The sequence below is a fragment of the Chenopodium album genome, chromosome 16 (assembly GCF_948465745.1).
Source record: "Chenopodium album chromosome 16, dcCheAlbu1.1, whole genome shotgun sequence".
NCBI classification, from domain to species: domain Eukaryota; kingdom Viridiplantae; phylum Streptophyta; class Magnoliopsida; order Caryophyllales; family Amaranthaceae; genus Chenopodium; species Chenopodium album.
In genome coordinates, this window is record NC_137849.1 from 20573065 (window position 1) to 20586520 (window position 13456).

The following is a 13456-nucleotide window of genomic DNA, read 5'->3' on the forward strand; positions in this document are numbered from 1 at the left end:
TGCTAATCAAAATTACACACATGAAATACTTACAACTTTTCGACTCTCATCCACTCATTCTAAATCATTGCCGAAATAAATTTCAGGAATTAAAATAGAAATCATCCCCGGTGGAGTCGCCAAAAACTGTAGGGAATATTTCAAGCACTACCCCAAACTTGAACCCCACTGTGATCATACACTTAAGCATGGTGGCGTCCAAAGGGAAGGATGCTAGAGCAAAAGAGTCGCCAACAAGTTTTAGGAACTTGTAAACCGTTCACAAGGTGAAGATTACACCCCTTAACGATCCAGGAGATCGTCAACTCCAAAAGGTCTTGAACCAAATAGGGTTCGGGGATGAAGGTACAAATCCAACCTAAAAGAGATTGAACCTGCCCTAATAATAGGCCTCTACTTCATTCTTCTCGTATTCATGTGCGCTTTCTGACTAACATGCAAACATTAGATTAATCCTAAACCTGTTTATCTATGTTGGTTGAATTTAATGCACAAGCAAAACTATTATTGGCGATCACTTGAATTATAATCATATTAGCCCTAAACAAGATTATTAATTATCTTATTAAGCGTGATTACAAGTACAAATTCCCTTTAAACATGCATAAAAGGCGTGATCAAGCAATAATATATATATCAAGCAACATAATAATCATCATAATAATAGTAATCATAATTAAAATAATCATATCAACGCTAAAGCATAATAATAGCAAGATCCTAGGCATGATACTAACAAGATTAATAACAAACCCTAGCATGTCACTAAGCATTAAAGATTAAAGCTTTAACCCTAACATGATACTAACATGATATTAGGAAAGAGGGAGCACCCTAAACATGATACTAGAGAGCAATAATAACATCCTAACATGGTATTAGGAATTAAACAAATTTAAACATGCTTTCTACAAGAATAGAGCAACAAGATTACATACTTGGATGCCTCGTACCTCCTTCTAATAACAAAATACACGCGTTAGTAACTTCAAGGAAAATATAAAATCAAACAATTAAATTAAATAAAGATTAAAAGATTAGGGACCAAACCATCTGAAATTATAACCTTTCACGTCTAGGGCGAAGGCAATTTCGAACTTGACTAGGTGTGTCTAGTGCTAATGTATGAGGAATTGTGTAAGAGGGAAGGTTTAGAAAAAGAATAGAAGAAAAGCTTCTAGCTTTAGAGAGAGAAAGAGAGAGATGATGATTGTTGATTGTAGATTGATGAATAAAAACGGAGGTTCAAGACCCTATTTATAAGAAAACAATCCGGAAATAGGTAGAATTTGATAAGGAATAAAACTCCACTCTGTCGCTGCAAAACCAACTTTGTCGCCAGGCGACAGGGGCTGTCGCGTGGCGACAGGCCTGTCGTCTGGCGACATCCTGGATTCCTACGCGCTTTCAAACACGGAGTCCTCATATAAATCAAAATCGATTTATAAAGTCCGTATGAAAACCGAAATCGTATTTTTCATAAAATAATATTTTATTCCAAATAAAACTTTATCAAAATCTAATTATTAATTCTAATCTTATTAGGATTAAAGAGAACCTTCTAGAGAATTCTAGAAGACTATAATCAATTCTAATAACTTTAGGAATAACAATTAACATTGGGCCCTCCCCTAGATCATTGGGCCGCATGTAAAGATCAAACCGGGGCCAGTTTAGTATTTTGGCCATAACTTCCTCATTATTCATCGGAATTGGGCTTATAATATATCGTTGGAAAGATCTTTGCAAGCCCCATCCAACTACGCTATTATTGGACCCTTGTCGTGGACCAAACTAAACTAGATTGGTTGTTTTCATAAAATAGAGTTGTTTTTCGAAAACAGAAAGAAAGAATTTTAAATAAAAACTAACCGCAACACTTGACTTTTCACACTTTCACCTCGTTCGATTATGATTCGACGCAAAAGGTATTCATCACCGGGTTTGGTTTTGGGGAGACACATTTGGGTGTCTGCACATAGGTACCTTTTATTTTCCTTAGATTTTATTTTGTAGGTTTTTTCTTTTTCCTTTTAATAAAATGAGCATTTATTCCTTGCATATGATCATTGCATTGTATTAAATAATAATAATAATAATAATAATAATAATAATAATAATAAAAAACGCTGGACTAAGCACAAGGTATACTAATGATTTGATGCACCTCTTGTAGCTTATCATATCACATCACCTTTCAAATACATAATCCTTTCTTGAGAAACCACTTTGAGCCTCGTCTAACGATAGACCTTTTTTTTTTCAACCCACATCTACCTAACCTTGAAATGGGATAGTGTGCAACTTATACAAGTTCTAAATACAAAAGCTTGAGTGATTTTACCTAGATCTCAAAAATTCAAAAAAGCAAAAAAAAAAAAATAATAAAATTGTACAAAAGGACAAGTGTTCCAATGTCATTGATATGAACATATATTTGATAAGAACACGTCTCAGATTACGTCTCTTGCCGGGTGCTCGGTACCGTGCCTGAGAAACATGAATGCCAAGTGAGTGATAGACCGCATGATTGAGATTGCCCACACTTATAAAAAAAGGATTTGAATTTGAAAAAAGATGAAAGAAAAAGAAAAAAGAGAGCAAAAAAAATTAACCTCTTAGAAGAAAGGTTATAATTTAACCATGTAGGCTAATTGTCAATTATGCTTCAACCTTGCACAATAAATAATATTATACTACAAAATATTGATGATACATACTGCATACAAACTATTCAATGCTCTTTAAAATTATACAACTATAAAAATAGTAATCGGGACAGCGCCCAAGCTACTCACTAGTTATCACCTTATATTACGAGAAAAGGTAATAAAAACAGTAAAAGAGCTCATAGTAAATTGGGAAAATCGCAGATAATGTAGATATACTTCATCCATACAACAGTGAACACCCAAATTCCTGTATAAATTGCTACAAACGTTATCCACCCTCCTAACCAGAGGAATTCTCTCTCTCCTCCATTGTTGAACACCTCAAGCTTTCTCCATTACAACCATTACCCATCAATGGCGACCTCAGTATCATTTCTCACTTCATCTTTTGCTTCACTCTCATTCACTTCTAACCTCACTCCTAAATCCCAAACCTTACCAACTGCGCGCGCAAAACCCCTCTCATTGACCCGCCCTTCGGCCGTCAAACCCCTTGTTATCACCGCAACAGCCGCCACTGCGCCGGTGGAAGCGGCGGAAACTGCCGACCTTGAGAAATTCGTGAAGTCGCGTCTTCCTGGCGGGTTTGCTGCGCAGACTGTTATTGGTACTGGAAGAAGAAAGTGCGCCATTGCTAGGGTTGTTCTTCAAGAAGGAACTGGAAAGTTCATTATTAATTACCGTGATGCTAAGGTATGTTGCAAGTTTTTGCTTTTAAATTATTATAATTTTACTTTCTATGTTTGGTTTGTGCAATTAATTTCTAGTTTTTAAGGTTTATGTTGATTGCTGCAATCTTTACCCTCATAAAACTCTCCAATTAGCCCTTATTTCCTTCGGAACGTTGTAACTTTGCGTCTAGTTGTCTTAATCGGGTAACTAGATTGAGGGTGTAATTGTGGGTGCAAATTAGAATGCAAATGACTCTATGATTCTCAAATTTATTCTTAATAGAAATGTTTAGTAATGCCGAATTTGAATGTGCATTCATATTAGTATAACTTTGTGTTGTTTTGGTTCATCGTAGTATAAATTAGAAGTATGAAGTTGGAGTGTTTGGGAATTGGAAGACTTTGAAGTTGTTTGGATGATAAAAATACTTTAGAGCATCTTTCATGCTAAGCTAATTGTTAAATTAGGTTGTCATGTGATGTAAGATTTTAAGCTGGTCCCTTTATAGCTAGTTTGTGCCCCAATGGTTAGCTACTTGCTATTTAAATGAGCTAATAGAAAGAAATTTCATTAATATATTATTTTTTGTCTTTTGGCAATTTTTCTCAAGAAGATTAGCTTGGGCAATCTAATTCTATATTTTAGATCCAATGGTCAAGCTAGCACTTGAGGCTTTTGAAAATTGCAAATAAGTCCCTAGATACAATCATTAAAGATGCTCTTATGGGATGTTCAAATCAGAGGAAGTGGTTAATATAACCCCATTAAGTACGAGGAACTTCGTGTGGATGGTTTTACTCGATATAGTAGTCGTCAACACATTTGACCAAACTATTATAGTGTTATTTACAATTCTGTTTTTAGTTAAAGTTGCGATGTCCACGGTGAACTTAACCAAATGACCACGTTTGAGTAGTCCAATCCCCTATCAGGTTCGTAAATTTGTAATGGACATGTGCATACCTGGGAGTGCTACCATTTGATGTGTTAGTTGTTGATGGGAGGCAATTTCGTTTGTGGAATTGAAATGCCTATACATTAGATTGAGATAAAAGAGGAGTATGATTTTTACAAAAGTTAAATGAAGAGGATTGCGGTGAGTCGAAGCCTCGATAAGATTATGCTATCTATACCTCTTAAATCACAATCAATTATGTCACATGTCACCTTTCCTCTTCTTCTATTCAAACAATTTTTTCAAAAACAAAAAAGAAAATATAACTTTATCATTTAATATACATATGCAATGTAGTTTCATATCGCTTCTGACTAAATTTCTCTTAAGTGTGTATTTCATAGTTCACCTCTTCTTATTCTTCTCAATCTATTCATTTTCCCATAAAACAATGTTTTAACAGCCCTACAATGCACAGGCCGAAAAGTAAATGTTCTAATTAGCAGATTTCTGATTAGATTTAGAATTAATGATTTTTATTTTATTTTTGTTTAGAACTACAAAAGCTTTATGTCTTATTATTAGAAGAAAAATGCTCCAAATTATAGTTCTTATATAAGCTTTCTTATCACCAAAGAAGCGTAACACAGTGGTGGAATGAAAAGCAAGGTATGGCACTCGATTGATGCTAGCACGAAGATGACAAGCTGACAACAAGTTAGTAACAATATAATTATGATGGGAGGGTGACAACAAGGTTATTAACAATATGATTATGATGTGAGGGTGACAACACCGACAAAGCGACAAGTGTAGTTACTTGTGCAGTGGATGCATATATACCCAATATGCTGTAGGCTTTGAAGCAATTGTGCCTTAGCAATTGATGAATGGACATGAATACTTTATTGTATTTGCATGGGGTAAAGTCGAAAATTTAAATTATTAAATGACCTTGTAAAAAAAGAATAAGAGTTGGAGTTTATCATGTACATAGAAGAATTGTTAAAGAGCAGAACCTTTTAGCTACAGAAGCCATCACATCCTCTGCTAGATTTTTTGGTTTTTATTTGAAGAAAGTTTCTTATTATAGTTCGTAAATATTTTGAGGATCATATGCCATCTTGAAACAAATTTAGGATTTGTTATGGTATGAAAATGGACCGGTCTATCATGACTGGAAAAGAAATGTTTGAAGTTGTTTATAGTTTTTTGGTCTTTCGTATAATCATGTTTCTGACAGAAAAACAAGCATGGTCTATAAATGGAATTATATGATGTCTGTTGAGGCATTACTATTTGGCTATGTGCGATAGACTTGGAAACATCTATTCTATGATCTGAAAGCAATGTCAATCAGCACAAATCTGAGCTAAGAAACGAACAGATTTTCAGTATGGACTTTCCAGGTTTATGCATAGTAAATGAGAGATACGCAGAGTAATTAACCCCTTATTAATTTTGAAGTCAATAAGTCATAATTATGCTCAACTATATCAGGGTAAAGTGTGCGGCTGCTTGTGAAACTCTAAAGTGGTGTAAATCCTTTACTCTCCCCAAATTAAATAGAATTATATCGTCACCTGATTACCCACAATCCTGATTCTTCTGTGTGACTGTTGATTCTGCTGCTTTAACTTTCAAATCACTCGGAATTTGTTCTTGGGCAAGGATCCTGGTTTGCAATATTGCTGTAATTGTCCCGCTTGTATAGCCTAAATGCTTGGTGTGGTCATGAGCTTCGTACTTGGAGTAACGTGATCATGTATTGACACTATAACTCCTTCAGATTGTCCTTTAATTTACATAGAGATGAACCTTTCAGAAGAGCATCCTTGATTGAGCCTGTGTAGATCATATTAGTTGCTTCTAGCTTACTCCATCCTAAGTAGCTTTAAATGAAGTTTCAACCTCAATGATGATGTTGTTACCTGAACCTTTCTGCTATGAACTTCAATATTTGATGAAAATAACTGAGAGAAGAAATAAAGATTGTGGTTGATAAATTTGATTACAGAATAAGATAGAATAACAATCTTTTGAGAGGCTTAATCCTCTCCCATAGCTAAAAAAAACAGCTTATGTTAATTCCCAATGAATAGTCTCATAATTTCTCTCTTTCCATTTATAACAACCTGTTTACCTTTCCCCTCTCCATCTTCTAACTCTCTTGCCTACCTCCTCAGGCTACAACTAAGCACTAACTGGATTGTGATGCCAATACTTATAGTGCACCTTCCCTTTTGCTGGTTCATTGTCATTCTTCAAAATACTTGCTTGGAAGGACACACAAGGGTGGTAATGAAACTGAGGCCAAATCTAATAAAAGTGCTCTAAAATTAGCTCAATTACCCGACTCCTTTAATTCATTTATCGGGCTTGTCAGCTTGTCCCCAATTGAGCATTCGCCAATATATTACTCGTTGATATTTAGTATAATACTGCACTCAATTTAATCAAAACCCATAGGTTTTTTTTGACTAATTTGTAATTTCAACAATTTCTCCATGCCTCACATTCTGTTTAAAATTCAGAAGTGGTTACTTTAGGAAAAATTGCTCATGATGCCTATTAGTGCATTAAAGACATTATAAAAGCAAGTCTAGAACAAAGCTTCCATTGTAAGACTATTTTATTCGGAAGTACCACAAATAGAAGTGCTGAAAATGAGGAACATAGTACAAGTATAACTGAAAGTAGATGTCTTCCCCAGGAATATAGTCAGTGTCACTATCTGTTCTTCCTATTTGAACCTGCTAATAAGTTATTTGTGCTGAATACTTACAGGGCATCTATCAAGTAAAAAATAAATGGGGCCTATCACTTACACTGTGTTTGGATAAAGAAAAGAGAAGGAAAAAAGAAGGGGAGGGAGGGGAAGAGGAGGGAAAGGGAGGGGATGAAAGAATGATGTGTTTTCCTTCCAAAATTGTTGGAGAGATCAATTTCTTACAATTTAATCCCTTCATTTCTCTCCCCTCCAACTCCCTTCCTCCCACTTTTGTTCTCCAAATAAAAGATACTCCATCCCTCTATTTCCCTTCCCTTCCCTTCCCTTCCCTTCCTTTCCCTCTATTTCCTTCAATCCAAACAAATTCATTGACATTTGCCTCTGCTGTTGGATACAGTGATAGAGAATAAAAGAATGAGTGATATCAGTACGATTTGTCCCATTTTGCAAATACCCTTTCATTGTATTGTGTAAATTATGTTCTATTCTTGTTTGGAAAATAGTTTGCTAAGGTAGAGCAGTGATTAATATTTGTTTCTAATCCCTGCAGGAATATCTTCAAGGAAACCCACTTTGGCTCCAATATGTGAAAACCCCGTTGGCTACTTTGGGTTACGAAACAAACTATGATGTCTTTGTCAAAGCTCATGGTGGTGGGCTTTCCGGTCAAGCACAGGCCATATCCCTTGGTGTTGCCAGGGCATTGCTGAAGGTCAGTGCAAGTCATAGAGCTCCTCTCAAGCAAGAAGGCCTTTTGACTAGAGATTCCAGGGTAGTGGAGAGGAAGAAACCTGGTCTCAAGAAGGCTCGCAAAGCTCCTCAATTTTCAAAACGTTAAGGTAGAAATAGTGATTTGATCCATATTTTCTGCAAGTGAATCCTCTGAATCTTTTACCTTGATAAATTAAATTTTCATGTGTTGTGTAATTCGTACATAAGGCCTGTTAAATTTTGATGAACTTCTGTAAGCATTATGGTTTCAGAACAAGAGTATCCAATTATCATTTTGTGAAATAAATAGATTAAATGGCTTCACTTTTAAGTCTTATTGCCGTTGGGTTTAATTTTTTTTCTGGAACTTAATTTCTGGCACTACTTCACCGCTGATCATAAACAGCATATGTGTCCCATATCTTTGCAATTAGAGGTTACGAGTACTAAAAATATTTCGGCTGAGTATGCTTTTATTGTATGAGGTAGACGCTCTGTATGGCATTTTTCATACCCAATTTTTTTATTAAGCTCTGCATTGTTTGATTTATCATCTGTGAACCTTCACTTTACTGATAGTATTTGGTACACTTTGTTACTTATACTGACCCTATGGATTCTTCCTCAAGCAATTCAAATAATTGCTACACTGCAGTTTTTAATCATAAACGAATAACTTGTAAAACCCTTGATTTTCACCTTACCAGTGCAAATGTACTTCTGTTGTTAATTACTTTAATTTTAGCTTTAAAAAATGACTATCATGATTATTATGTACAATATACACTGTTGGGTTCCGCTTGCTGTTGATGGAGATTATCAATTATGTCTGTTAGATTTTTAACAGCTGTGCAATCACAGGATATTCTGCTAGCAGAGTTGAGGCAGCAGAAGAAATTCCAGGGAAGGCTAGTGAAGCTGTGCGCAAGTGGATTAATTTTTCTAAAGCTAACTCTGATAGGTTTCAGAAGCAATTTCTGATGTTTTCATATTCTGTTGTATTTAACTGGTACCCCCTTTTTTTGCCCTTGATGTCGTATGAGTGGGAATAGGTGCTTTTTGTATATGGCTTATCAGAGAATGTAATTTTATATGTGCAATGAATGAAAATTACCCTGCTCAACTTCGTGTTGTCATCAATCTCTCTCTCTCTCTCTCTCTCTCAACTTCGTGTTGCCAGTTATCTGATGTGTGTTCTTACAATCTGAGGATATTAAAAATCAAATTGGACACAAATCCACACAATGTGCATTGAAATGAATCAAAACAGTCTTCCATCAATTAGGAGGCATCAATCCTATCCGAGCGAAATCCGTTGGCTTAGATCAAATAATGAAACAAACCTGTTGAACCCCATAAATCTTCTCTATGATAGAATAAGTGTTAACCTTGAGCTTCTTGGATCTTCTATTCTTCTGTCGATCCACTTTGTTAACTGTCAGTCTGCAGTAGCAAAATTGGTTGGTGATCTAGATTTCAGTTAATGTCTATAAAGGAAAATATCAATGGTACCCCCATCTAATAGTATTTGTACCCAATAGGTTGAGTCAGCTATAATTGTAGCTGAATCCATTCTCCTTTAGACCTTTGTAGCGCCCACTTGAGACCAAATAAGCAGATTAGCTTTTAGTCTAATTTGCAGAATCTGCAAGGCCAAAGGACACTCCTAAATTGTGTCTGATTAAGGACTAATATTGAGCAGGGCCTGGCTAAGGGCCCGTGCAAATAGACCCTTAGCACGGGGCCTGAAATTTTAGGGCCAATTTGTACGGAACCCAGCCCTTAAGTTAAAAAGTTGTTGGACTGTTTTATTCTCACGCCTAATGAAACTAACAACCATCTTCCTCCTTCATTTACGGCAAATCAATTATCTAGGTTCTTCTAATCAGAATTTCATAAACTGCTCCAAAATTCCTTAATGTTTTTATAATCTTCTATCTTCCTTACTATTTTCTCATTTAATTTATTGTTTTACCCATAAAATTTCAATTTTCCAAATTAAACGTTTTGCCTTTTATTGATTACACCGGATATGAAAGAGGATTTTCTCAAATCATGAATAGCTTTCAACGGAGAATAACTCTTTTTAAATAGTTTGAAATTTTAGTAATTGAGATTGTATTGGGATATTATTTACAATTTACATAAAATAGTTTGAGTTTTCCTTAAAAAAAAAATTGTTTGAGTTTTGTTTAAAATTGTTGTTATATGATACTTCCTTCGTTTTATTTAGTTGACATCATTTGACTTTTACACTAGTCACAAATTATGATTTGACTAACTTTTGTCATTTGTAGCTATGATCAATTATAATCAAGTGAGATCTTGTTTGAATCGTCTCAAATATTTTATTAATATCTACTTTTTTATAATTTTTAATGTCTAGAATTAGAGATATTAATCGTTAAAATAGTGTGTTGATAAGCGTGATAAAAAAAAGTGTCAACTAAATAGAAATAGAGATAGTATATACTTAATATATTGAGAAAATTTCTTATTTAAAAAGTTATTTTTATAAGAGCCCAATTTCTAAGTTTAGAGTAGGGGCCCAAAAATTATTAAGATAACCCTGTAATTAAGATTTGTAAATCGCTTTGAAAAATCCCGGAGGATAGAATGAATCCATTTCAAGAGGATTTAAACCCCACAATGTGCTGCGATCCTTGTCGAATCCGGTTGGTGTTGATCCAAGCCTATTGTAAGAAGTGAAGATATATATCGATCTCACACTGATTTTACCATCATGGCTCTAAAAAACCCGGACATAATACTCCCTCTGTCTCTATTTTTTTGTCCCGTTAGACTGTGCACGATTTTCAAAAAATATCTTAAATTAATAATATCTTTATTTCTATACATGTAAAAATTATAAAAACATGATATTAATAAAATATACAATGAGACGAATCTAACAAGATCACTTATGACTATATTATTTTTTTATAGATTTACGATAATTTATAGTCAAAGTTTTCAAAGTTTGACCCAAAAAATGACAATGAAGCAAAAATAAAGGAAGGGAGAGACTAGAGTAGAAAGTCATTTTCTAAAGGAGAGGTTATTACAAATGATTTATAGAAAGCCCTTCGTTGAATGGGAGGTTATTACTAATGATTTATTGAGCTGAAGTCAAGACATCAACTCTTCTAATATTGCGGATATATTTTTCGAGATATTAGAGTATATTTGATAGAGTTTGTTTATGGTAATTATATATGTTTATCTTTGTTATTGTTTCCTAGTTTCTAAGTTATCAAAAATAAGGTAATTCTAGGTTTGCTTGTACTCTATATATTGGGGTTTCATAATTAATGAGAATTAAGCTGAGCATTCACAAAGTTTAGCATGGTATCAGAGTCAGGTTGAGTTGTGTTGTGATTTGGGGCAATATTATGGACAACTCACATGTGAGGGGGAGTATTGAGCCCATGAGAAAACCCACATGTGAGTGGTGTGTTGTCCTACATTGGTTGAGTTTATAAGTGAGAGTTTGTATTGGGATATGTATCCCACATTAAGAAAGTTGTGTCCACTTTATAAGGCTAAGGGGCTACTCCCCTCATTGCTATATGGTTTTGAGATGGAACCTCCTTGGTCGTATAAAGTGGACACTTGTGACGGGTGTGGCCCAGGCCCGTTTATCATAAAGGTCACGAGTTCGAATCTCATCCACCCCCCACTTTCAAGTAATATTAAGCGCTCGGTATAAGGAGGGCCCATGCTGCATCCACACTTCTAGCCTAAACGGGCTCTCGTGTGAGGGGACGTGATAAAGTATAAAACATATTACTGGGCCTCAACCATCAGTTTAAGCTTTTGGTTGAGTTGGTCCTCTAACATGATATTGGAGCCTAGGTTAATTTTTTAATCTTTTCAAAAAAAAAAAAAAAAAAATTGTTTCGGTCAACCATGGTGGACGGCAGTAATCCATCATCACAAGACAATAAGCACTTATCTCCAAGTTCACAATGGCAGACAATCACAAGTTTAATGGGTAATACCAAAATATTTGAAAATCGTTTGAATAATAAATTTGACGATACCTCTTGGATTATTGAAACAGGATCCACGCATTATGTTACAGGAGAAAAGTCTTGGCTTTTTGACACAAAGAGTTTTGAATGTCCCGTAGGGTTACCAAACGGTGAAATAGTTTTGAGTTCTCTCATCAGTTCTATTCGTTTGTCGGACAAAATTACTTTAAATGGGGTGCTCTATGTTCCTAATTTGAGTTGTAATTTACTTTTGGTTTCACAGCTTAATGATGAGCTTAATTGTATTGTCCAATTTAACTCTTATATGTGTGCTATACAGGATCAAACGAAGGAGTTGATTAGAAGGGGAGCTAGGAGGGACGGATTGTACTATTTTAGCAAATCGGATTTCGTGCATCACGTGGGTGCTATTGACGCAAGGTCTAATTTGGAGCTTTGGCATCGTTGTATGGGTCATCCTTCCGATAAAGTAGTTAAGTTACTTCCTACTGTTAGTAGTAAAGAGAGTCTTGATAAGGGGTGTGAAGTATGTATGCGTGCTAAACATACTAGAGATAGCTTTCCTTTGAGTGATAATAAAGCATTTAGAATATTTGAGAAAGTTCATTGAGATTTATGGGGTCCCTATCGTCATGTTTCGTCGTGTGGGGTTCGTTATTTTTTGAAAATTGTTGATGATTATTCTAGAGCTGTTTGGGTTTATTTGTTGATTGATAAAACTGAGGTGTTTTGTATGTTTTTATCGTTTGTTGCTATGGTAGAAAGACAATTTTCCCAAAATATTAAGATTGTGCAAAGTGACAATGGTACTGAATTTAATTGCTTACATGATTTTTTCTCTGCAACCGGTATTTTCTTTCAAACCTCGTGTGTGGGCACTCCTCAATAAAATGGGAGGGTTGAGAGAAAACATAAACACATTTTGAGTGTTGGTAGAGCTTTGACATTTCAAGCCAAATTGCCCATTTATTTTTGGGGAGAGTGTATTCTTGTCGCGGTTCACTTAATAAATAGAACTCCTACTCCTTTACTCCAAAACAAAATTCTATTCGAGATTCTTTTCAATAAACCTCCTATGTTTGATGCAATTAGGACGTTTGGGTGTTTGTGCTTTGCTCATAATCAGAAAACTAATGGTGATAAATTTGCTAGTAGGAGTCGAAAATGTATTTTTGTTGGGTATCCTTTTGGGAAAAAGGGTTGGAGATTATATGATCTTGAGTCAAAGGTGTTTCTTGTTTCTCGTGATGTTAAGTTCATTGTGGATATGTTTCCCGGAAGATGTTAATATTGTTTCCCAAGATTATGAGTCACAGTGGGAGGTTCATGATGATTTCATTGAGTATGAATCGTGGGATGAGTATGCAGATTTTTTGGGTGGTAATGGGGGGCAACAGGTAGGGGAAGAGGCTGCCAATTCTCCCAGTAGCGCTCGCCAAGAAGAACAGCAACCCCCAGCCACTGTTAAACCCGCTGGAAATCCAGTGGGCGTTGGGGAGGCCACGCATCAGCAGCCCCCAGCTACTGTTCAACCCGCTGGGGATCTAGTGGGCGCTGAGGAGGCCACTCACGCTGGTATGGCAGCAAGCCCGACCAGTGAGCAGCAACTTCGTTTGCCGCAAGACATCAACATCACCAAAGCTACCCAGCATCAAACCACGGCATTGTTAGGCCGTGGTCATCGTGAGAAGTTTCGGTCAGTTAAATTTCGAGATTATGTGACTCATTCCGTGTTTGCTAAAAATTTTTCGCCTTCCCTCCGTCTTCCACTCCTCCTTCA

General features: G+C 35.6%; 1 protein-coding gene across 2 annotated transcripts; it reads left to right on the forward strand.

Annotated features, from left to right (window-relative positions):
- Window positions 1-2908: 2908 nt before the first annotated feature.
- LOC145586298 (small ribosomal subunit protein uS9c) lies at window positions 2909-8804 on the forward strand. Of its 2 annotated transcripts, XM_081643082.1 has the most exons (3): window positions 2910-3365; window positions 7521-7809; window positions 8543-8804. In XM_081643082.1, the coding sequence occupies exons 1-2, from the start codon at window positions 3027-3029 to the stop codon at window positions 7806-7808; spliced, it is 627 nt and encodes a 208-aa protein (XP_081499208.1). In that variant the 5' UTR covers window positions 2910-3026; the 3' UTR covers window position 7809; window positions 8543-8804. The 2 variants fall into 2 exon arrangements, with proteins under 2 accessions (XP_081499209.1, XP_081499208.1); XM_081643083.1 differs by lacking the exon at window positions 8543-8804 and having other exon boundaries at window positions 2909-3365; window positions 7521-8018.
- The last annotated feature ends 4652 nt before the right edge of the window (window positions 8805-13456 follow it).